A 25,424-nucleotide genomic window follows, 5' to 3' on the forward strand; every position below is an offset into this window, starting at 1 on the left:
TCTGGATGTGACCCTGCATTGCCCAGCAATAAAACTGCTTTTAATAGGCAGGCCCTTTTTTCTCAAAAATGTTTTAGTTTCAGACACGGCAACAAACACGCATGATCTCAGTAGAGGGGAGTTACAGTGTGATATGGCGGGGATAAGCAGGAAATGAAATCTTGTAGAAAACTCATTTTAAATTTGCAAAAAGAAAAATTCAAATAACATTTGTATTTAACTGAGCCTCGGATTTGTGAGACTACTGCATATTCATGCGATTGTTAAAATCAGATTGTTGATAGATATACAGTACAGTGGAAAGGGTAGAATAGGAAAGAATCTAAGTTAAATTTTCAAGTAATTATCCTGTGTTAATCTGGCTTTCTTTGTAATGCACACTTCCCACATCATGACTGAAGATCTGTCAAGAATGAGTGCTGAAACATGCCTCCCTGATGATGATGATGATAGCATGTAGCCTCCAGAGAGCTCTGCTGCAGTTCTTTCTAGTTGACGCCATATAGGTGTGAAGACAGCACACACAGCCAGTTCCAGAGCCATCGGAATTAAATCAAGTGAAGGTTAAGATCCCCTACCCAGTCGAGAATCAGAACCAGGACCTCTTGGACCAAAGGCCAGCACTTTAACCTTCCTGATGAAGCTGAAACAAGCTTGTTAGGGGCTTGATGAGGATAGACCACATCTGTTTGAAAATGGCTGTGTAGGAAGATGTGGAGACTGTCCTTGTCATTTTTTGTATCGATGTTCATCCTTGTCTCCTTTTCTATTTCTCCCTCTTCCGACACTGGTTTGTCATCCTACTATGTGTTCCTGTTCATGGTTTAAATTAAATATTTATTTCACCTTGTGATTTTATCCCATTTTATTGGCAGTTTCATGAATACCTGTGAATTTGTAGATACAGTACTTACTTTTGATACGTAGAGAGAAATTGGCAGTAAGAGGTCAGATGACTGTGAGGAGGAAGTTGTTAGTTCCTCTGATACAAATGGAGAGTGAGGAGATGGATTTTCTAATCAGTGTTATCTTATTTCACTTTTCTAGGTATAGATGTCCTATCTCACTCTCTAGCTTTAGTGTGATGATTCTTAATTACAGCAAAGAACTCTTGCCTTAACTCTAGCGTTATTTTGTATTTTGCTTCAGGTATTTCTTGCAGCCGCGTTCCAGCAAGAATCGTCCAAGCAAATCGTCTCCAGGCGCGCTACCTGGTACGCAGGAGAGCCTTGGCTCGTTACGGCTCAACATCCACTATACAGCGGACTACGTGTTCTCTAGTCATGTGTACGACAATCTGCGAGATCTGATCCTGCAGAGTACACACGTAGAGGTAAAAATTTATATAATGTATTGCCTTTTTGTAAAATAGTTCTCCCTCTTGTTGATAGGAAAGTGTTTCTGTCTCACGCATACTGTTCATCTTATTAGTGATATGAGCATCGGCAGAAATTGCGTAATTCCATACTAAAAGCGCCAAGCTCATTTCCTTAAAACTGCAGTATTGCATAAATGTTCATAATTTCTTAGCTGTTAAAGATAAGTCACTTGATTCTTATTTCGGCAGCTGTGAACATTCCATTTTTGTTTTTAGTACTCTTAAAAATCTAAACATGAAATTTATTTTTTTGTTTGGTAGTTAAAAATGGCACTAACTGGAATGTTTCAGAACTGCACTCTCATTATTTTTATTTATTACTTCCCCAATTTATGGGTTGTTGAACATGACAATGTATACGAATTAAACAGTACTCAATAATAACAATGACACACACATAAGTCACTGGAGCAGTCTTGTTTACTATGGTCGTCTGACGAGATGGGGTGCGGAGAAACATCGGTTCCGTTCCCGGTAATTCTTGTGAACTAAGGTGCTGCTCTGAAGTTTCAAATTGATAGTGCAATTGCATAATGAACAGTTTAATAATGAACACGCATCTCTTTCACTGTTTATCACAACTAATGTTTGTAGCTTAGTGTAGTATCTGTTATTCGTGCCTTACCTACAAGCTGCCATAAAATTTCTCCTGAGATGCAGATAGTACCTGTTGGGCTTGCATTTGCTTACATCAAACTACACTTGTTCTTTTTTCTTCAAACCAGCAATAAACTGGATGATGCCATGCTGTGTGTCACTTCCTCCAAGGGGAATATATTATTTTAAAACAAACTGTCTACGGACACTAAATGCCTCAAAGTAGAAAGCTCTGTTACTGGAAAGAAAAAAGGACTATTAATGCCAGAAAGAACAATATCCAGCTTAATGAATTGTTGAATACATCAACACTGGCTTGTCTCTCTATACTGGTACACCCTCGCACTCGACAAGAAAACTGGTAGCTTGCATGTGTAAAACTTTGCAGACTTTGGTTCTTTTGGTGACAGAAAAATAATGGAAGGCCACCAGTAGTCCTCATAGGTTTATCAACACTAGTTGCAGCTTAGCACCAAATACACCGTGAATCTCACGAGTCCTTCCTGTTATTATTTTGGTTGTTATCCTTGTTCTGTCTTATATTTTTGTTGGTTACTAATATTATCAGTGAGTAAATGTCCTATATAAAACATGAAAACAAATGCATGATAGGATAACATAATGACTGGTCGAATTAAAACATAAAAGGACACATAGAATCTCCACTTCTTTCACACTGCCTCAACAAACCCAGTTCTCCTACATCCATTTCTTCTGTTAAAAGTAAAGTAAAGTAAACTCGTGTCCTCATCCCGAGGTGATGCAGCTCTTTTCAGGCACACCCCCATTGGAGGTAAGCTGCATGTACCACTTCAACCACATACCAGCCCTCCTGCCATTCTTAAATTTCTGGCAGTACCGGGAATCGAACCCAGGCCCCCGAGGACGGCAGCTAATCACACTAACCGTTACGCTACAGAGGCGGACATTTCTTCTGTTAAACTGTAATCATAGCTAATTATGTTATATGTTATGCTAATCATCAGATGATCTCATAATGTCTCTTCACACACTAATCAGTGGGATCTGTTTCAGCCGGTGACGTCGAGTGCGGCCTACATCCTCGGGGAGATAGTACCGAGCAAGCTGGACGCGGCTCAACCTTTAGTTAGGGTATTCATGCACTCTGGGCAAATAGTGCCCATGATACGAGCTCTAGCACGATGGGAGATTTCCAAAGTAACGTGAGTACGAAACTACATGGACATTGTTGTGTTGTAGAGTTACATGTTCTCTGCATGTGGTAGTTAAACAGAACATTGAAACTGATGCTGGCAGCCTAAATGGTCAACATGTTAGCTGAGACTGTACAATATATATTTATTTTTTTTTGTTTCCTTCCAAACAGTGACTTTCATTAATTATTCAGAGTACGAATTTCCCCTTGTGCTTTTTACTCAAGGAAAATACTGTGGTAGTCCTCTTTCTTACACACTATATCAAGTCAAGAGCTGAGAAATATCCTTCCGTGCCCAGGCTCAACTTCCCTCTTTGCCTAGTTATCTCCTGTCGCATTGTGCACTGACTGTCGTTTACAAAGAGAGCAGCATGCAGGGTGGTTACGTCTATTATTACAGTAGAGGAAAGTGGGTTCCCATGAACTTTGAATTCAGCACAAGCCAGTTGAAACAGTCTGCTAACTTGTATTAATTTGATAGTTTATATGAGCTTCATATAAGTGGAGTACAGGTTAAATATCGTTGTCTTTATTATTCATAAATGACTACATTCAGTACATAAGAAGTGCTATGTTAGTAACTTTTTACATCCACATAAAAGCATCTTTTATGATGATTGCCGTTATATTGTTCCTAATAGTGAACTAGATTTCCTGAAGTATAGTGACAGGCAGAATGAATTCCTTTACTCGCTGCCTTCACACCGGATGAAGGAACTATTTCCCATTATGCTAAGTTCACTGCTCATAAGCAGTAAGATCGACATTAAGGGGACCGTTGTATTCTCGGACTGATGGACACTGTAACTTCAGTCTACTATCAGTTCTTGATTTTATCTTGGAGATTGTTTATTGTTTAAGTTGCCCTACGTTTTTTTCATATATGCTGTTTTTCTGTCATAAATAAAAGGTTTAAAGTTGCATTTGAAATTCTTTCTTCCAGGGATGCCAACACGATATTCCGGGGCAATACTTTGGTGTCCAAGATGATGGATGAGGTAATGAAGTTGGCGGGCCTTCATTACCTTCACAGCACGCTAAGGCCTGCTATGGATCTCGTATTTCAGGAGCGCAGACCGTGCGAGATCGATCCCACTAGAGTGAAGGACCCTACTGTGATAGAAGCGAATCTCGCAAACCTCAAGGTGATCATTTCATGTTGTTTATTATAAGCGGTATTACAAAACTATTTGTGTTTTATGTTTCATAGAGATTAATATGCAAAAGAAATTTGAAATGGTGAATCTAGTAATTTCAATTGAAACTCTTGCTTTTTCAAGGTACAATAAAACCCCGGTCTAATGTAATCTGGATTACATGAAATTTGGATATCAGAGAGTAACATTAAATTACAGCCAAATTTATATAAAGACTGTACAAAGTAATTAGATCTATTATAAATTTACATACTGTGTACAAATCATAGGATATAAACTTCATGGTTCTGAACCGTATTGAATTCTAATCACAATAATAATTATTAATGTTGTTATGGTCCACCTTTCAATACTGTAATATGCAATATTTTGAATTACATTAACTAGAGACTAGTTTTGGCCTGGGCTGGCCATCTTCAGCCTTAATGTAAAACATCTAATAACTATGCAAATGTACAGACACACAATTGACATAAAATAAATGAACAAATATACAATTGACATTAAAAACTGGGATGAAATTATGAGTAAATTTGATAATAAATTAGGCTCTAAATTCTTAGCATCTTGAGTATGCTCATCATCAAGACTCTTCCATGTACTAATATTCATAGAACTGTTAGTTCCATCACTGGTAATCATTACAATTTCAATTGTAAAATGGAAACTGGTAAATGTTGATTCTGTAGTCAATCACCAAATCTACTTGAGTGGTGTTAGCCGTGTGCAAGTCACTGGACGCCGCTGTAAATAACCACCAGCTGACGCAGAACTGCTAGATGGTGTTTTAACATCAATCAACGTAATAAAATTAAATGCTCTCGTAGTGCTTGTTAAAATTATACTGAAATGTTGTTGAACACTGTCAGGACAGCACATGAAGAGGTGGTTAAAACAGATACATTGTGTCTGGTATAAAATTTGCAATTCATTGCAGTGTCCATGAAGTTAACCTGAATAAAATTAGATAAAATTAAATTAATGGATTGAAGGAGAGAGCGTGTTAGTTAGATAGCATAGGTTATATGAGACTTACCTCTCATTGCGGCATGTGGTGTGTGGTCTATTGTTGTGTGTGCCTCATACTAACGGTTGTGAGATTCAAAGGAAAAGGAAGGGGCGGGCAAGGAGGGAGAGGCGGGGCAAGGCGAGAGATGGAGGGGAAGGGGGATTAAGGTGGGGCTGAAGGATGTGAGGAAAAAGGATGGCTGCTGAGGAAAGGTGCTGTGAATATTATGAAAAACTGATTTATGACTTGTTGATTTGACGTTTTTAAAAATGGGAATTAGAAGGTCAAAAAGGATATTTGGCTTTTCTGAAATTTCATTAAGATTATAATTCGGGTTGAAATATTGGTCTATATGTATGAAGCAGCTTTCAGTAATGTTATGTGGGGTCCTTTGTTGATGATTATGAGAATTTCCATATCTTGTTTTATGTCTGTGAATTTGTGATTATAGTCATACATATGCTGTCCTACAGCTGAAAGTTTATTGTACTTCAGGGCATTGACACGTTCCTATTCTTGAAATTAGCTGAAGTTCTTTCTTTCTTCTTCTTCTTTTACGGCCTCAGTGGACTACTTCAGTCAATCATTTTCTGATCATCATCTTCGATAAGTTTTTTTCCGAATTGCCCAGTAGCTTTTAATTTATTCTGATGTTTACTGTTGTTCCTCATCTGTAAGTACCCTTTTTCATTGTATGTCGTTTGTCTGTTTTTTGGTTTAGATCTTATTTTTATGTTTTCCAATTTATTTAAATTTTCTGTTTTGTTTCGCAAATCATCCAGAGTTATTTCTAGTTCTTCCATATCCTCTCTAATTTTCTTAATCCATCCTACTTGTTGCTTTGGATTCCAGAGTTTATGTATAATTTTTTTGGCAATCTGGTTTCTGGTGTCCTCATGATGTGACCAAAAAAAAAAAAAAGAGATCCTCTTCTACAGTATAGTGTCTTTCATTCTACAACTATCATTGATTTGGTAACTTTTCAATTTCAAAATGAGGAGATTGTCCTCTCATCATACTCTTGGATATGCTCCAGTCTTCTCAGTGACTAACATGATGTTTTCATTTTAATTTCAGGAGTACGTTGAGACAATCTTTCAGGCCATAACCACATCTGCCCTTCAGTGTCCTGCACTCATGTGCCAACTGTTCCATGATCTCAAAGAGCTTGCCAGTTTGCGCTTCCCAGGTAAGTTCTTATTTTTATCGGTCAGGACTGAAACTTGGAACATTGAAAACAAAGGAGTCTATGTTGGGGAAAAAAAAAAAAAAAAACTGTGGAAAATACCTTAAAAAGAAAACCTGATAAAGAAACTACTTAATTACAATAGAATGACGTTTTGTTCTTGAAAGAATGTCAGATTCTATCAAATCACATTTTTTTAAATGTATAAAAATTACGAATTGATTAACATTATGGAGAAGTGTAAAACCATGTATGTTAAAACCCATGTGCACTCTTCCAATAATTGTTACAATATTTTAATTTATATTAATGAAGTACTCCTCCATGTGGTTCTCCTCTCCTCGATGGTCCCCCTAGGAGTGCATGAAATTGTCTTCACTGAATTCTTTCTCCTTGTCTAATGTACTGTGTTTGTTTTTGACCTTTCAGATAACAATGAAGTGAAGTATTCAGTGATATCTGGTTTCATCTTCCTGAGGTTCTTTGCACCAGCCATCCTGGGACCAAAATTGTTTGATTTGACAACGGAGCAAATTGTAAGTACTGTATGCTTACTTTTCTCTTCTGCTTTACATATTTCTTAAGCAGATATGGAAGAAATAGTTGTGTTCTTGTAAAATACCACACTTTATTTACACACAGTATATTTTACACTGCTTTTAACTCTATAGTCCTAATATTAAGTGGCCTTGAATGGGCCACTGAAAGAATGAAACAAGGCAAGGCAGCTGGAATTGACGAGGTCACCATGGAAATTATAATAGCAGCAGGAGCAGTTGGTCTACAGTGGTTGTATAGACTCTTCAGAGTGATATGGAGAGAAAAGAATGTTCCAAAGAGTGGACGAAAGGGGTTATTATACCAATTTTCAAGAAAGGAGACAGGAAGCAATGTGAAACTTACAGAGGAGTGACACTGATACCTCATACAGCTAAGATCCTTGAAAGAATTTTGAATAAACGAGTAAGAGAGAGTAGGGGGAAAATTGGCAGAACACCAGTATGTATTCAGCAGAGGCAGGTCCACATTTGACCCAATATTTACATTGCGTCAAATGATGGAAAGGTATTGAGAATATGGAAAGGACATGCCAGTAACGTTCCTAGATATTAAAAAGGCATATGACAGTGTCCCAAGGGATTTGGTATGGAAAACATTGACAGAGGCACAGACTGGGAATGAAACAATGCAGATGGTAATAGCATTGTATTAAAATTGTGAAAGCTGTGTTAGAACCAAAGTGAGTAAAATTGAATGGTTCAGAGTTGAGACAGGCTTAAGACAGGGAAGTGTATTGTCTCCCTTACTCTTCATTATCATACATACATATACATACATATCCCACGTCGTTCCATCTTAAGCGATGGGTCGGCAAATGAGGCTTCTCCACCAGTTGCGGTCTCTGAACTCCTCTCCTTCTTCGATGCTTTCCAAAGTATGTCCTCTCTGTTGAATGTCACTCTTCACCATGTCCTTGTACCTGAGTCTTCATTATCATCATGGATAGAATTCTACATACTATCAAGGAGAAGATGAGGGGCGAGCAAGTAAAGTCTATGCTCTTTGCTGATGACATTGTAGTTTGGGGAGGTAATAAAGAGGAAGTACAAACACAAGTTGATTTATGGAATGAGGAGATAAGAAATTTTGGAATGAAAATTAGTACTGCAAAAAGCAAGACTTTGGTCATGGCATCATGATCTTCATTTCCCGTTTCCAGCTTCTCAGGTCGGGTTGTAAATCAAGGACCTGCATCGCTGCCTGTCTCTCCACCACTCTTCTCCTTTTTTAAGTACATCTTCTGGTTTTCCTCCCCTCTTCTCTGTGCGCTCCCACACTGAATCTGTCCACCTCTTTCGGGTTCTTCCTCGTGGTCTCTTCCTGTTAACTTCTCTGAAAATGCTTTCCTTGGCATTTTCTCTTCTCCCATTCTCAAAATATGCCCATACCACTTTAGCTTTGTTGTTTCTGTCGTGTCTTGGAGTTTCAAGATTCCTGTCCTTTTCGTTATCTCTTCCTTAGGAATTCATCTCCGCTGCCTGTATTCTACTCTCGTTTTGTTGTAGTCCACGATCCAGCTGTATAGGTTAGTATGGGTTCATAATAGGTTGAATATAATACTTTCTTACATTTCTTCGGGACATCTTGGTTCCACAAAATACCCCTTACACTCTGGTAGAAGCTGTTTGCTTGTTGTATTCTTTTCCCAATTTCCTCGGTTATCTTTCCATGTTCTGTGATCACACTTCCCAAGTACTTGAAACTTTTAACCACTTCCAGAATTTTACCATTCAGTTTTATATTTCCTCTTCCTTCCTTCCCCTTGTCATCACTATTGTTTTACTTTTCTCTGTGCTTACTTCCATCCCAAATTTGTCTATCTCTTGATTCCATACATCTACTTGGTTTTGCACTTTCATTTCATCCTCACCCATATCACATATCATCTTCCTCTATTTCTAACATCGATATCTCCCTTTCTTGTTCTTCTTCTTTCCCCGTTGTTTCTTCTTCCTCCTTCTCATCTACCAGTTCACTGTATTTAATATTTAACAATTCTCAGAAGTATTCTTCTCATGTTTTTAGTATGTCATCTCTTTGTGTCAGTATCTGCCCTGTGTCAGTTTTTATAAATTTTGTATCTTCCCTATTTCATCAAACCATACAAAACTTTTTAACTTCCCTTTATATCCTTCTGTTAAGTTTCTGTAAAACTTTCCTAGCTCTGCCGTTTCTCTTCTTGTACTATTTTCTTACATACCTTTTTGGCTTCTTTATGTTTCTGCCAATTCTCTGTATTATATCTGCCTATCCTCTTCCTCCAAGCCATTTGTTTCTCCATAACTGCTTCCTTTACCCTGCTGTTCCACCAAGGATTCTCCGTTTTCCTTTTTCCTCCCTAATAGTCTTCCACAGGTTTACTGCACACTTTACAAAACCATTTCTGAAATATGTCCATTCCTCTTCCACACTGTTCATGTCATCTTTGGGAATGTCTTTCTTCAGTTCCTCTTGAAACTTTTTCCTTATTTCTTTCTTTCTCTTTTAACTTTCATCCCTTTATTCTTCTTTCCCCTTTTCCTATTAACTTTGTTATTTTACCAAGTCTTAATTTGGCTAACACCACTTTATGGTCTCCTTCGAAATCTGCTCTTGGCATTGCTGTGACATCTTCCAGTTGTCTACGTTTCTCCTTCTCCACTAGAATAAGGTCAATCATTGTCTTTCTATCTCCTAGTATTTTTTGTGAGTTCTTTTTTCTAAACGACGTATTGCCAATAATTAATCCATTCTTTCTACAAAAATCTGTTACCAAATCTCCTTCATCTTGGTTTCCATAATTATAGGGGCCAATTATCTCTTCTTTTCCCTGTCTGTCTGTTCCAACATGTGCATTCATGTCTCCCATTATTACAACCACTTTGTCTTTAATACAACTTTCCAGTTCTTCTATAAACTTCTAAACAATCATCTGCATTCCCCGATTGGGGTGCATAAATCTGTATAAAATCCTTGATTCCACTCATAAGTCCAAGTCTAACTTTAATTATCTTGTCCTGATCTGGTCAATTTTGTCCAGTTATTGTGCTAGGTCTTCTCTCAATATAACACCAACACCATTTGTTGTCATCTTTCCTCCAGTCCAATATAATCTATACCCTTTCTTCAATTCTTTTTGACCTTTCCCCTTCCATTTTGTCTCACTCATTCCCTTCATTGCTATTTCTTTCTTCTCCATATACTCTTATCAGTTTTTCTACCTTGCCATTCAAAGTCAGGACATTGATGATACCGATTCTTGTGATGTCTGGTAGTCCACTTCTCACAGTTTCCCCAGAGCACCGGGAACTTCGCATCACTTCAGGGTGACGCCCTAGCATTTTCCACGGCCTCGATTCGCTCGCACTCATTTTTTAGGCTGTTTGTACGATGGGTTTGTCACTCCCAAAGGCATTTTATTACCTTCTGCCAGGTTCAAATTAGGCCGCCCCTAACATGGAGTCAGACGCCTTTTGTAGCCGCGTCTCCGAAAACCGTAAAAGAGTAGTTAGTGGGACGTAAAGCACATAACATTATTATTACTTTTGTAGTCGCTCCTCTGGAGTACAGACGCTACGGGTTTTCCGCCGTAGATGCTGTTGAGGTCTTCACCCATAACCCAGGGCAAGGGCCCTCCATATTTATGACCCCTCGAGAGAGGGTGTCCCAGTATTTTAAAGTCCACAGGAATTGTATATGTACCCTATGCTGTATTTAATTTGTAGGTGACAAGAATGTGTGTTTCCAGGACTCTCAGACAAACCGGACTCTGACACTTATTTCGAAGACCATCCAGAGTCTGGGCAACCTGGTAAGCTCACGCTCATCACAACAGACGTGCAAGGAAGAATACATGATGGCCGTATCACAAGCTTTCTACACAGAGAGGCACATACAGGCTGTGAGACACGTAAGTAATATCCTTGGTGGAAGTATATATTATTACAATTTACGAACTTGATCATATAGATCCGTATTGATACAGTTTAAATTAAGAACTAGTGTTAGGTTTAATGGTCCACCCAGTCAATACACTTCACTTTACAATTAAAAACTATTTAATATAAAAATATATTAAACATACTTTGGAACATGTTTCGTCTCATTTGAGACTTCTTCAGCCATAACGTCTCGTAGCTGATTACATTGCTCATTGTTGTTGTCTAATGATTTAAAAATGGAAGAACCCATGTCCTTTAAGAACTGTTTGAGAATACACTAAATATAAAATATACACATTATTTACATAAAAATTGTCCATCACTTCTTGCATTTAAAAAAAAATATTTTATTTTCAATGCACCAGCACTGCATGTCATATTTTCAAGAAATGTCATTTAAATTTTAACATTGAAGATTTAAAAATTTTTTTTTTTTTGCAAGAAGTGATGGACTCTGTTCCAGTCTTGTACAAACATATTTTAGGAGTGTTTCGGGGACGGAACATGCCTTTTCTATGATCTCAGAATTGTTTGCTAGTTCACAGTGAGCAAGTATTCGAGTAATACTGCATCATATAAACTCCGGTGATCGTTTTACCGAAACATACGGAAATAGGGCAGCGGGCCGCAAGTATTCAGTGTCCGAATGCAATGTGCGCTACCGTGGTAACAAAGAAGTGCCCTTCAAATGCCGGGGCTGTACCTTAATTAAGGCCATGGCCACTTCCTTCCACTTCCTAGTCATTTCCCATCCCATCGTCACCATAAGACAATTCTGTGTCAGTGCGATGTAAAGCAAAATAGCAAAAAAAAAAAAAAAAAAAAAAAGAAGTGCACTTCAAGCGACCAACAAGTCTCGCAAAGTATTTCACTGACACAAAAGCGGCAAGTTTCCCAAAATTGAGGAGGATGTGCTTAAATAGATGTTTTTGTTACGCAACGTTGGATGTGCTGTTTCTCACGAAATGCTGTATTTTAACGGACGGGAAGTCGCTGCTGCACACGGTATCAGTGTCTCTGATTTGAAGGTTAGCCGCGGCTGGATGATTAATTTTAAGACGAGAAATTGACTTTCTCTTTGATGAAGAAGAACATTATGCCAAAAAAAGAAGCCAAATAATTTCAACCAAAAAGTAATTGATTTTCATCGCTTTGTGACTGAGAAGTGTAAAGTGAAGGAATATTTGATCTCCCAAATAGGAACCGCAGGTCAAACGCCAATCAGTTTCCATATGCCACAAAGTCGAACAAGCGATGAGAAAGGGATATCAAACGCACTACCGGAAGCGAAAAGCAACGATGTACTGCAATGCTTGCTGTAACAGGTGATGGCAGAAAGCTTGTACCTTATGTTTTCTAAACTGAAAAACAATGACTAAAGTAAAATTTCCGCCAGGGATCCACGTTCATGTCCAAGAAAAAGGGTGGATGGACACAGTCACTCGTGGATACAAACGGTTTGGGGTAATTTAGCAGGGTACCTCCTTCGATGCCCGGCGCTTCTCGTGTTGGACAGTTTTCTTTTTTGCCTGTATGTTGTTATTATGTACTTACATGAATTTTACTTTTATTAGTTCATGTTTATTTCACTTCAGCTTCATATTGTCAGCTCGTAACAAGAAGAATATTTTCCAGTGTCGGTATTCCAAACCCACGTGTCCAACTTACCTGATGTACCGGTATCCTATTTGACTTTTCAGAAAAATCTCACTCCGGTATTTTACGCAAATAATGATAACTACAAATGAACTGAACCAATTGTGTTTGTATTATATTTGATATATCTTTTAAATGTAATTGAATTGTAAATAATTTTTAAATCTCTGAATTCCTTGAATGATTTACGCATCTGAAATTTCGCCTGTATTTTTTTGTCAGAAAAGGGTGTTAATTACGCGAGAAAATACGGTATAAACCTTTGTTTTATATAATGTGGTAGGTGTATGTTCCAACTTGTAATCTATATTATTTAGTTCTGTAGAAAGTTAGTTATATTAAAAGCTGTTTCCTTCCTTTTTCTAGTTCCTCGAAATCATCTCGGCCTCATCTAATCCAGGCCATCGGAGTCTGGATTCACCTGTTGTGCTTAAAGAAGGGTAAGCTGAGGATCTTGATTTTTGTAATAATAATTGTATCATGATTGGTTTAATAAGTGGAGTAATAGAACTGAAATACAATAGAAGTCCATTAAAACTCCCAAGTAGTTCTTGCAGAACACTCATAATTAGTCACTGGGCAAGTTGGCTGTGCGGTTAGGGGCGTGCAGTTGTGAACTTGCATCCGGGAGATACCCACTGTCGGCAGCCCTAAAGATGGTTTTCCGTGGCTTCCCATTTTCACACCAGGCAAATGCTGGGGTTGTACCTTAATTAAGGCCATGGCCGCTTCCTTCCCTCTCCTAGGCCTGTCCTATCCCATCGTCACCATAAGACCTGTGTGTGTAGGTGCAATGTAAAAGCAAATAATAATAATAAATTAACATAATCAGTCATACTAGTTATGACTAATTATGAGCATTCAGTTTGCTGATTTTTTGGAGGGGTGTCCAGAACTTTTTAATGGTACAGTTCAATTACATATTATTGCTTTTTCTTTGTATGCAGTTGTGACTAGTCGAAGCATGTCATCTGAGTAAGTTGACAGCTATTACTTGTCTGGCCAGTCATTATCGCTAGCGAGTGAAGGCTCTGATGTTTGTATTTTTGACATCTGAAGTGCAGGCTTGGGAGCAGCTTGCAAAGCATTATTAGTGATTGTTAGCTGATGGCAGTCAATCAATCAATCAATCAATCAATACTGATCTGCATTTAGGGCAGTCGCCCAGGTGGCAGATTCCCTATCTGTTGTTTTCGTAGCCTTTTCCTAAATGATTTCAAAGAAATTGGAAATTTATTGAACATCTCCCTTGGTAATTTATTCCAATCCATAACTCCCCTTCCTATAAATGAATATTTGCCCCAGTTTGTCCTCTTGAATTCCAACTTTATCTTAATATTGTGATCTTTCCTACTTTTATAAACGCAAATTACACGTCATGTTTTGTTATCCCGTCGATGCTAATATATTATAATCTGTTTGAATAGACAACTTCATGGAAATATACACTATAGCAATCTATTATTCAGCATCTGAAGTTGAACATCCAGCATCAATATCTTTGCCCCTTATATCCGTTGACTCATCAGCCACATGTCGGAACTGTCATCGAAGTAGCTGGTTGCAACATCCACAATGTTATTTTTCCTCGGTAATAAGTTGCGAACACATTTGTAGGAATTTCTTTCTATATTCCTAATACTTCAGAACAGTTTGTCTTCTTCACAAATGGTAAGACATCACCTGTCTTTTTTCACACTCTCCAGTAGTGTTATTCATTGCCTCCTTACTTCCACCTGCAGTCTTAGGCTTTCAAGAGTTCTGTTTTTTTTTTAAGAATGTTGAAACATTGTATATGATATTTCACCTCTAAGAATGGATCATTTTACAAAATTTCTTTGGAGGCTTTTGTGCATGATGAAGAACAGATCACTTCATGTAATTTCTTTGAGGATGTTTATATTTTATAAAGAGCTACAATTCCGTTAACCTACACAGAATGAACACTAAAAGCGTCTCTCATAGCAGTTCGCTGCACATGAACAACCACAATACTGCTGCTATGAGAGCTTGTTAATGTTCTGCCGAGATATAATTGTACTGCTCATGTTGAGGTAACAGATTACATCACTATTTACAGCGAGTAATTTCCTTCACTGCCAGTGGTAATAGTTCATCAGACAACTACTACATATTAGTATTGTCGGCAAACATGAGCATTTTGGATTGTCTGTTAGGAGACTCATATTGATTAACTGATATTGTATATGGTACTTTTAACTGTAGTGTGAGCATTAATATTTATATATAGAAGATACTAATTGGTTAATCATATTTATTTGCTGCTTCCATGGAAAATGAAGGCGAAGGTATGTGGATAAGCCTTATTTTAGACGCATTTTATCATGTTATTATGATGGATATGGTTTTAGAATAAAAATGACATAGTAAATTGAACATTTGTGGCTGTAGATAGAAATAGTAGAAAAACCATTGTAGTCAATAATTATAATTATTGTGGAATCCATAATATTTTTCCTGGTTTCTGTAAAAATCTATTGATAAGATTTAACTAAATGTTCATAGCACAGTTCCTTAAGCATCCACATCAAAGGTTTGAATCTGATAGCAGTGGTTGGCACTTTACGTACTTAGATGTAAGATTTTCTAGCTTGTTGAAGAACTCCTCTTATGACTAATATTGTGAATGTTTCTTCCTCTACAGGGTAATGATAAAGAGAGCACAGGGACGCAAGAGGTTCGGTCGTAAGAACTTCAAGCAGCGGTACTTTCGGCTCACCACTCAGGACCTTACGTACTCGAAAATGAAAGGTAGGTGTGCTGTATTCGTCTCTGTTTTCAATAATTTTTTATACTAATGTTAATGAATTGGCACTGTAAAATAGGTTCAGATTGAGGAGTGTCTGACTAGATGTACAAGTACCGGAATACTGGAACGTGGCAAAAGGCGTGGCCAGTGAAAATATATTAATGTTTCTAACACTTCAGGCATGAATAAAGGTGTTCTATAGCGTTGTTAGCAGTGTCATAATAGAAGTGGTGGTGGTGGTGGTGGTGGTGGTGGTGGTGGTGGTGGTGGTGGTCATTGCTTTAAGAGGAAGTACAACTAGGCAACTATCCTCTATGTAACTAATGAGAGAGAAAAAATGGAAGGAATCCAACATTCCAAAAAATGAAAGTATCGGCCAAAGAAAGACAAAAATGAAAGACTCCCTAGCTTCGAGTGCTCTAAAACTGTCGGGTCGAAAAGAACACGAGTTGACCAAGGGAGGTCTGATCGGATAGATGAAAGTGAGAAGCCTGACACAAGTAAGTGGAAGCAATGCCACGGTTCAGCTATGGGCCCCATAGTCGCCAACCCATGCTCCAACGTTCAGAGCCTCTGGGATCCCTTTTAGTCGCCTCTTACGACAGGCAGGGGATACCATGGGTGTTATTCTACTGCCCGCACCTATAGGGGTTTGTCATAATAGAAGCATTTAAGTCAAATTGTGGAAGAACAATAGATAGGAAATTGAAAAAGACATTTGAATGACAGAAAAACTGATGTTATTTAATTGATTATATTTTTGGGTAACAGTTTCCATTCCGTCCCATTTTGTTACGACTGAGGTTAAGAATCTTTCCTTTTCTACTATTCACTTCATTTTACTTTATTGAACCTTAATTTATCATTGTATTTTTACTGGTTCACAAACCACAAGTAGTTCTTGAACTTCGTACAAACTACTGTACAAGAGAGGTCATTGTTCATTTGTCTGTTGCTCTTTCGTATTGTAAACCTGAGTAACAGTCGATGGCAAACAGCAGCGCATTTCCAGTTGGAAAGTTGCCAGTGAAATTTATGCCAAAGTAAGAATTTTTCAGTTGCTAAGCTCATAAAATTAAGATTCCTTGTGACTACAATTTTGGCTCTACTGGCTTTTATGTATTTATGTTAGTGATCGTCTTCACAAGTGGACTATGCCAAGTCAAAATACAAAGTCTGTTTGATTGACAAACATTTGTGGGCACTGCTGAAAATAGCTTTAACTGAAATAAATGCAGAACTTAGTGAAATACCATATTTACTCATGTATTAGACCCCCTGCTGGTTTTTTGGGACAAAGAAAATTTTAAAAATTAATCCTGCATACATGACTCACCATTGTAACTGTTGATAAACTTACCCGTGATAGGTATTTGATTTGATCCTGTATTGACTTGTCAAAATCTATTAAAGAAACTATTTAAAATAGTTTGTTGGGTTCACCTTGTCAATACACTTTCAATGATTGAAAATTATTTCTTTATTCACTTATACATGTTCATGCCAGAGATTTACGAATGGCCAGAAGGTTGATATGCAGTAAAAATGGTACATGCAACTCCCTTCCACGGGGATCTTGTCTAAAAAGAGCTGCACTACCTTGGGATGAGAAACTAGTTTACTTTAGTTACGAAATATTCACAGTTGTTGCTATTAATATAGCAGGTGAGGTCTTTAACGTGTTCCTGAAACAAGTATGAATGAATAAATAATTTTCAAACAATAAAAGTGTATTGACAAGGTGAACCCAACATAAACTATTGTAAATAGTTTCTTTAATAGATCCCCAATGTAATTCATCAGAGAAGAACAACGATTCGTCTTCGAAGCGGGTACAAGCCTTATTGCAGCTCTGATGACTTCGCACAAAATAGGTGAATAGTTTTGTGTCCGATCCGCGCATTGCAAGCACGCATCAGTCATGCTGTATCTCTCTCTGTTTTGTAGTTAAGAATGTCTGCCAGTGTAATGGTTAGCACAATTAGCTGCCATTTTCAGGAGGCTGAGTTTGATTCCCGGTACCGTACTGCCAGAGATTTATGAATGGTAGGAAGGTTGATATGCTGTAAAAATGCTACATGCAACTCCCCTCCACTAGGGGGCTTGTCTAAAAAGAGCTGCAACACCTCGGGATGAGAAAACTAGTTAAGAAATGTTCACGGTTGTTGCTATTAATACAGCAGACGAGATTATTAAAAAGTGATCATTTAATATCTCATAACTCGGGCCAATATAGGTATTTTTTGGAGAGAAGTAAGTTTAAAACATGATAAAAACAATCCAATCATAACAGTTGTTTTACTCGCCAACTTATCTAACAAATAATAATAACAGTAATGATTTTACGTCCCCACTAACTACTACTTGCACGGTTTTTGGAGATGCCAAACAAAAAACACTATGCATTAATAAAAATGGAGACAGTGAACGTATGAAATTAAACATTATGATAATAAAACACACATTACCGCCACACCTGTAGATATCCATAAATGAGGCAAACTTTCCTGTTATTTTTTTTCCTTTCCGTCGTGGAACTTTTGGCACTATCTGGACATACCTAACCTACAATTCGGTCTCTCTTATCACATTTATAGCTGTTTAGGTAAATCCTGCTGTGATAAATGTAGAGAACAAGCATGAAATATTCTTAAAAATAAGGGTCTGACTTTCAACAGCTGCAGTTATCCAAAGAATGCTTCCAGTCACTACGTATTACACTCGGAAGTACAACTTGTAACATATGCTAGTTATCAGCTGGTGCTTTGGCATGTTTTCTAAGCACGGCTTTATTCGCAAGAAGTGGCTTCTGCTACGCATACACCAACTGGGAATATCAGAGATCATCTCCAGAAACCATTTGGGAATAGATTCTCACTGTTTGGACTCGATAGTCGGGAACGAAAACTATTTTTAAAAGTTGCTCTTGATGGCAGTGCATGGCTGACGAAATGGCAGTGAAGATAATATCATTTCTAATGACAACACACCGGTAGCAGGGAAAATGAAAACAATGATCAGGTTTACTGTGTGGTAGGACACAGACAAATGACTGAACATTGTATGAATATCGCATAATAAATATGATAATATGATACCTTTTCTGTACGGGATCTAGTATGAACTGAGATGAATGTTTGTACCAAGTTTTTACGACCGTATGCCCTTCCTGACGTCAACCTCATCAGAGGCATTAGGGAGATGAAACGAATGACATGATATGAGTAACTAAAACTGACTATATGTACAGTGAAATTTCATTAGGGTATTCCTCATTAACACGTTTTCCCGCTTAGTGTGCCGTAAACTTGGAGTCCCGATTCTCATTGTATTAAATCTTTATAAAAATACCTCACTTATCGCATCACAAATTTTCGTTATTACCGCTTAGTACGATCACATTTTTCCTAGCCCTGAAAATGTTATTTGTCATCCCTTTTGAAAGAAACGTTATTTCGAACTCGGGTAAGAAAGAGCCCTTGCTACAGTTGCGTAATAACGGGAAAAGGCCTTTAATTTCTGAACTTCACAAGATAAGTTGCACATTCGGGAAGCAAGCTGTTAGCCCAGGAATGTTTAGTTTGACTTGCCAGTTAGCAACGAAATTACTGAAAAACACAGTGAGCCTGTCTGTGCTTGTATTTCACATTTCATTCAGTAATTAAAAACTGATTTTGTGTTGAGTGGTATGGTGAAGGGTAGCGTATATTTGTCGCCTGATAACCTATATCTGGATTAAGAACATAATCGTCTTAAGTTGACTAGTGTGGTGTATATGTGTCCTTTGACAGCCTAGTTATGGATTCGGAAAAGTAATGAAATTCCTTACTAATGAAAACAAAATTAAAATCTATCCGAAAGTGGACTAGCACCCGCAACTTTAAGCGTGCAGAGATAGTGCAAAACTCGCACCTTCAAGTTTCGACTCGATCATTCGAGTTGGTCGAATTGACGTTTTAAAATAGTGGCTAAAGTCTCAGTCACAGGTCGCACATGGTCGAGTGTAACCTCAAAGTTATTTTCTAAGAGTTTAATAATCCACTATTCCAAGATAAAAGGCTTCTACTACCATTATCTGCAATAATACTTGATATTTTCATGACCCCCAATGGAAATGTTCTCAAATTTTTGTTTGTCCTATGTTTTTCACACCTTTCAGTGCACTCTTATTTTATAATCTCCAGCAGAAAAGGTTTTTCATATTTGTTCTCTCATGTTCTTCACACCTTTTAATATTATCCGCTCATATTTACCAATGGTAGATTTAGTTTTGACTGTACACGACGTAAAATGCAGTCATGTTGTATCTAGTGTTTCCATATCTATGTTGGATAGTTTCTATTCGTGTATTCATTGGTACATTTTCTCGCTTAACACTTCCCTTTTCCTTGTTCCCTGCAGAAACATCTTAACGAGTTTTTACTGTACTTTATATGTAGGCCTAAAAGTCGTGTTCACCGTTTATTGCCTTTTTACATTTAGAAATACTGCCTTCTATGAAAATAGTGAGTATAACTCAAATACATTCATAAATTTGTTAATGAATAGTGTAGAATATTTACATGTACAATTTATAGCCTAGAAGTCACATGTTCACTGCACAAAATTTGATGTTATCGCATATTGGGCCCCCTTACTTTTTTTGGCTGTAAAAGTGGGGAGGAAAAGGGGGTCTAATATGCAAGTAAATTCACTAATTGCAAATATAAAAGAAATGTAATTAAAAGTAAAATTTTGTAATTTGTTTACTGTAGTCTAAAGTTCATATAGACTGTGGTAGGTATCTATCTAAGAATGACTGCCAGTGCACTCAGTGCCCATCTGTGCCTCCATCTACCAGTTCGTCCTGAACTATTTTGTATGGTGCACGTCATTGGAGTCATAAGACATAGATGAAGCTGTGCAAGGGGGACATCTATTTTGACCAGTATTTGATCCATACTGACAACCATACAAGCCTGTCTTCCGGGCCACTTTAGTCCACAGATCCAGCATTATAGATGTTCCCCTAAACCAGCGTAAAAAGATTTAAACATTATATATTACTGTACCGAGAGGTACACCCCAACGCCGCACATTTAAATTCAGCACCTAAACTAACTCTATTGGTAAAACAGTGAAACTGAAACTACACCAACTTAGAACTTTACTCAGAAGATGTCACCACAGAAATATTATGTAATTTTGTTATTGTGTAGTTGCCTAAACTGACTGAATTTCTCCTAGTTTTGTTTGCTATACATCGAGAAGTTTGGACATTTCTCCACAGATGACACCACTAAAAACTATGATCATGCACCCTCGTGCAAGGTGGAAGAAGTTAAAGAAGTTTTGTATTTCTAGGTTTTTGTAACTGAATGATGTTCATTTATTTTTGGGTTGGCAGTATTTCCTTTTTATTTTCGCCAGTTTTGAATCTAGCCAATCCCTAATTTCTGTATTTAATTTTCAACCTATCACAGGCTTCTTGTTCGGTTCTGAGTGTAACTTTGAAATTAACCAATAAAATTGAGATGGTGTGGCTAGTTTAATCTTGAATGATCTTGAACCTTCCCTGAGGGTTTATAAACTGCGGCTTTTCACGTTTCTTGGCCAATTCATCATCATCTTACTGAGCATGTGTGTCAAAGCAGGAGGCGGGCGGCCTCTTTCTTCAGTCAGCAGAACATCTAGAAGGTAATGAATGGCCACATAACTTTATTCTGTCTTGCTACCTCCGCAGTTTAACCCGAGAGAAAGGTCCGACTCTTTAGTATGTAACAACTTTTCTAAAATGTAACTTTCTTCCGGCTGATGTAAAAATTTCATAAAATCTTTAACTGTAATCCGGGGATAGAGAGTGATGTACCCTCTCGAGCTCCCCTTCATCTTGGTTTGAGGTGACTACGTTTCATAACTGTTTTTCATTCTGTAATGTGGTAATGTAATTTCTATACGAGTCACCTCAGTAGTTTGGGAATAGCCCCTGTTTCATCGGCCTAGAGCCCTTTAGGTTTTTAGTGTTTATTATCTTGGAGTGCAGGGTACGCCTCCATTCATTTTGTGTTTGGGCCAGTTATTTAACCTGTTTCTTTTCTATGAAGGCCCCCGTAGGTTGGGTACTAAATACCCCTGTATAAATCAGTTTTCATAGCGTAAGTTGTGCCTTGAGAGGCCAGCGATTGTAAGTTGATGTTGCCTTGAGTAGGCAGTAAGAAACTGAGAGCCTGTTAGCTCTTTTCCAAGTTTTGTAACTGTAAAATGTGCCTCTGGGAGGCTAGATATTATGATTTAGGGAGCAAGTGCTCTTGAATTAGGGGATTTCTGCCCCTCATTAAATAATACCTCTTCCTTTCATAAAAATTGTAAAATTAGGGGCTTAAAGCCCAAAGTGTTAAGGTTCTGAATCTTGGATTTTTTCCCAATCTTGTTTAATGATTGCTACTTGTACCTGTAATATTGTCATAAAAAAAAAATGTTTAATCTTCAGTTTAAGTTTTAAATTAATTTTGATATTGTAGTTAGACCCATTCAAGCTCGCACCTTTTTTCACCTCTTTCTGCTCCACGGGTAACCCCGTAACAATTACAAATAGTAATTCTTGAAATAACGTATCAAGAATTAAATTTTAGCATTTCCTGTCACACATTGACATAGCGTCATTCAACTAGCCGATTTCACTATATTTACACAAAGTGTTTTGTTGTATTGCATATTTTAAAAGTCTTGTGTTTCACTATTCTTTACCCAGTAATTTGCTAATTTATGGTTAATGTAACGGTTTAGGATGACCTTGTAATGTAAGGTCGAAACTAGTCCCTATGATGTTTACATGATGACAGGTGGACCCTTTTCTATCTTATTATATGCTGAACTATTTGGTGTTTGCTGGTTTAGCGGGTTGCTTATCAAGTGCTTCATAGTTTATCCATGCATGTGCTCTCCCTAATCTCCTCTGCTCGATGTACTTAAAAATGAATCATTTGATATCTGTATCATTTACCTGAACGTGTTAGTATTGACGCGCCGCAGTGCCATCATGTTCCGTTGCAGGCAAGGAGCCACTGTGCTGCATCCCCCTTGATCAAATCCTTGCTGTAGAGAGGTTACAAGAGGACTCATTCAAGATGAAGAATATGTTCCAAATTGTCCAGCCTGAACACCGAGCCCTCTACATTCAGGTGAGTGTTACTTCCCTCAAATTAATGGATCACCTAAGTAAATTTGGGAAATTCTGATTTAAAAATTGAGCAAGTAAGTTCGCAGACTTTTAAGACTTTATTATTGTCAAGACATGAGACTGAACTCTTTTATGTGGAATCCAAACCAGAGACACATAACTTTAAAATTCAGAAATCTCTTTCTTGTGGATCAGCTAGAACGAGAATATGGTGTAGACTTTCTGCAAGTATTCTGGAGGATAAAGGTGAGATGCCCAAAGATGCACAAGGAAGGTTAGAAAAAGGGTAGTCTTGGTTATGCATTGGACTTGAGAATGAACTAAGGTGTGGAGCTCTCTGGGAAGGAAAAGAAGCAGAGCTTGATAATCTGTTCATAACTTTAACTAACCAACATTTTTTGAATCATCTCTGTATGTATTGTATTTTTTTTCTGGTGATTGCTTCATATTTCAGTTCATAGCAATGAATTATGACTTTTGCAGGCAAACAATTGTGTTGAAGAGAAGGAGTGGATCGACATCCTAACCAAGATCTGTCAGACAAATTCGAACCGGCTCAAACGCTACCATCCCTCAGCCTACATCAACGGTCATTGGCTCTGGTAAGTGATTGGGGTGGGGTTTTTTTCTTCACTAGCTACCTGCCCTAACTTAGCACGAAAGGAGTTCTCATTTCTTTCTTTCTTTCTTTCTTTCTTTCTTTCTTTCTTTCTTTGGGTTGGAGTGTTGCCCCAATGAGCTATTAGCTTGAGGGAGGGACTGCCCTTTATGGTTATGGCTTTACAATTAATGGTAAAAATGTTTAATATTCATAATATAATGTACATTGGCCACAATAATATTGGCTGTACACTGGAGATAATTAACAGTTATATTTAAATGTGGCAATAATAATTAATACATTTCCATATATTTTTGTAATAAATATCTAAAACAGATGTTGAAAAAAAATGTTATACTCCTGAACTCGGTTCATCATATGACCTTTATATTTTGTTTTCAGTGTGTTAAGATGCATTCTACAGTATATCTTTTTCTGACACTGACACTTGCCTTTCGATCAACTATTCTTTGCAGTCCTTCACTCTTCACATATAATGTGCACTATCAGCGAGTAGTACTGTGTCATTAGCATATCGGAAATTGTTAATAGTATAGGAATGTTATCCTCTACACCTTCCAGAACCTTTCTGAACAACTCCTTGGATTATATATATATAGAGAGAGAGAGAGAGAGAGAGAGAGAGAATAACATATGATAGGATAAACGGAATGACAGGTCAGTGTAGGAAGAGGGAGTATTAGAAAGACGAGATGAGGACAATCTCTAAATCTTCATACACTGCTGTCTTCAAGTACCATATTTTTCCAAATTCAAGACTTTTTTTTTCTCAGAATCTCGGGTGAAAAATCACAGGTCGTCTTGCATTTGTGACCTAACGGTAATGAGCACCACTGGCAGCTTCCACGGTAACCAGGCTGCTTCCCTTCACCTACCCCGCCAACACGCGCACAAAACTCGTTGATCATCAACGTCCTCATTTCTATATATATATTTTTTACAATTGGCTTTACATCGCACCGACACAGATAGGTCTTACGGTGATGATGGGATAGGAAATGGCTAGGGGTGAGAAGGAAGCGGTCATGGCCTTAATTAAGGTACAGTCCCAGCATTTGCCTGGTGTGAAAATGGGAAACCGCGGAAAACCATCTTCAGGACTGCCGACTGGGGTTCGAACCCACTATCTCCTGAATACTGGATACTGGCCGCACTTAAGCAACTGCAGCTATTGAGCTTGGTCGTGTCTTTATTAAACATTGCTAGCTGCAGCAGTCAATTGTACAGTGCCTCTCTGTGTAACGTCACTGGATCTCAGGAAATAGAAAAAAGAAAATAACATTCTACTAGCCTCTACAAAAACATTTCCCAAATCTACAGAATGGCATCCAAACATGCGAGACTTTGAAGTCTTGGAAAGGCCATGGCTACTCATTCGCAGAGTTATAACACATCTACTGTCCTTGACGCTTGGTAAAATTATGCCTAACATTTTTTTTAGACAGCAGGAATATTTTCGTGATGGATTGTCGTTTTGTAAAGACACGTGGAACAGGCATTGCTGGCAAATTTTCAATGTGTTTTAATCAATATTATGATGGCCAATTTTAAGTTGATGGTTATCAAACACGTGGAAATGAAGAATAATTGTGCATCCGCAAGAAAATACCACATAGGCCTTTTCTCCTTATGTGTTTGTTCTGTGTTCCTGGTCTTTCACCCCCTATATTAATCTTTTATCTCTTTGTCTCTTCCCTATTCAGCTTCCTTGTTATACTAACTTCCCACATAAAGACTGAAGATGTGTCAAGATTGTCCCCAAATGAGTGGTGGAACCTTTGTCTCCTTTCGGATCTGTTGTTGTGTTTGTGATCCTTTTCAACTTCTTATTTCTCTATATATGACTTGTGATGTAAACTGTGATTATCAGTAGATTAAGAAAATTGTATTGGACAATGGCTTCCAAAGTGTTAGTGGGAGGCAGAGGATGTGGGAATTAAGTTCTTTGGTCTCACCTGTCACTTTACACTCTTCTCTCCCCTAATGTTTAGATCCATGCAGTTTTCCTTCTTAAAGAAATGACTTTTTGTTGCAGTTGCCGGTCAACAAATGATATGGCCCCTGGGTGTAGTGATGTTTCTCGTGGACTGGAGGCTGGCCTCCAGATGAACCTAGATCCTGACAGAGAACTACAGAGGATTCACTCCCTCTTCATAGCACACATGGACCGCCTGGAGACACTGAAAGGTGAAGTATCAAATTAGTTTTTATTATCATCATCATAACCTGAAT

General features: G+C 37.8%; 1 protein-coding gene across 2 annotated transcripts in view; it reads left to right on the forward strand.

Annotated features, from left to right (window-relative positions):
* Positions 1-25,424, forward strand: part of RasGAP1 (Ras GTPase activating protein 1) — a 159,987-nt gene that overhangs the window by 109,265 nt on the left and 25,298 nt on the right. The window contains exons 7-17 of one of the 2 annotated variants that reach the window (XM_067158273.2): positions 1,150-1,333; positions 3,011-3,159; positions 4,096-4,297; positions 6,396-6,507; positions 6,934-7,040; positions 10,793-10,954; positions 13,008-13,081; positions 15,307-15,413; positions 22,423-22,571; positions 23,054-23,172; positions 25,228-25,379. In XM_067158273.2, the coding sequence (XP_067014374.2) occupies positions 1,150-1,333; positions 3,011-3,159; positions 4,096-4,297; positions 6,396-6,507; positions 6,934-7,040; positions 10,793-10,954; positions 13,008-13,081; positions 15,307-15,413; positions 22,423-22,571; positions 23,054-23,172; positions 25,228-25,379 (1,517 nt within the window). The remainder of the gene's footprint in view (positions 1-1,149; positions 1,334-3,010; positions 3,160-4,095; positions 4,298-6,395; positions 6,508-6,933; positions 7,041-10,792; positions 10,955-13,007; positions 13,082-15,306; positions 15,414-22,422; positions 22,572-23,053; positions 23,173-25,227; positions 25,380-25,424) is intronic. The other variant, XM_067158274.2, reaches the window with a different exon arrangement.

Source organism: Anabrus simplex, chromosome 14 (assembly GCF_040414725.1).
Source record: "Anabrus simplex isolate iqAnaSimp1 chromosome 14, ASM4041472v1, whole genome shotgun sequence".
NCBI classification, from domain to species: Eukaryota; Metazoa; Arthropoda; class Insecta; order Orthoptera; family Tettigoniidae; genus Anabrus; species Anabrus simplex.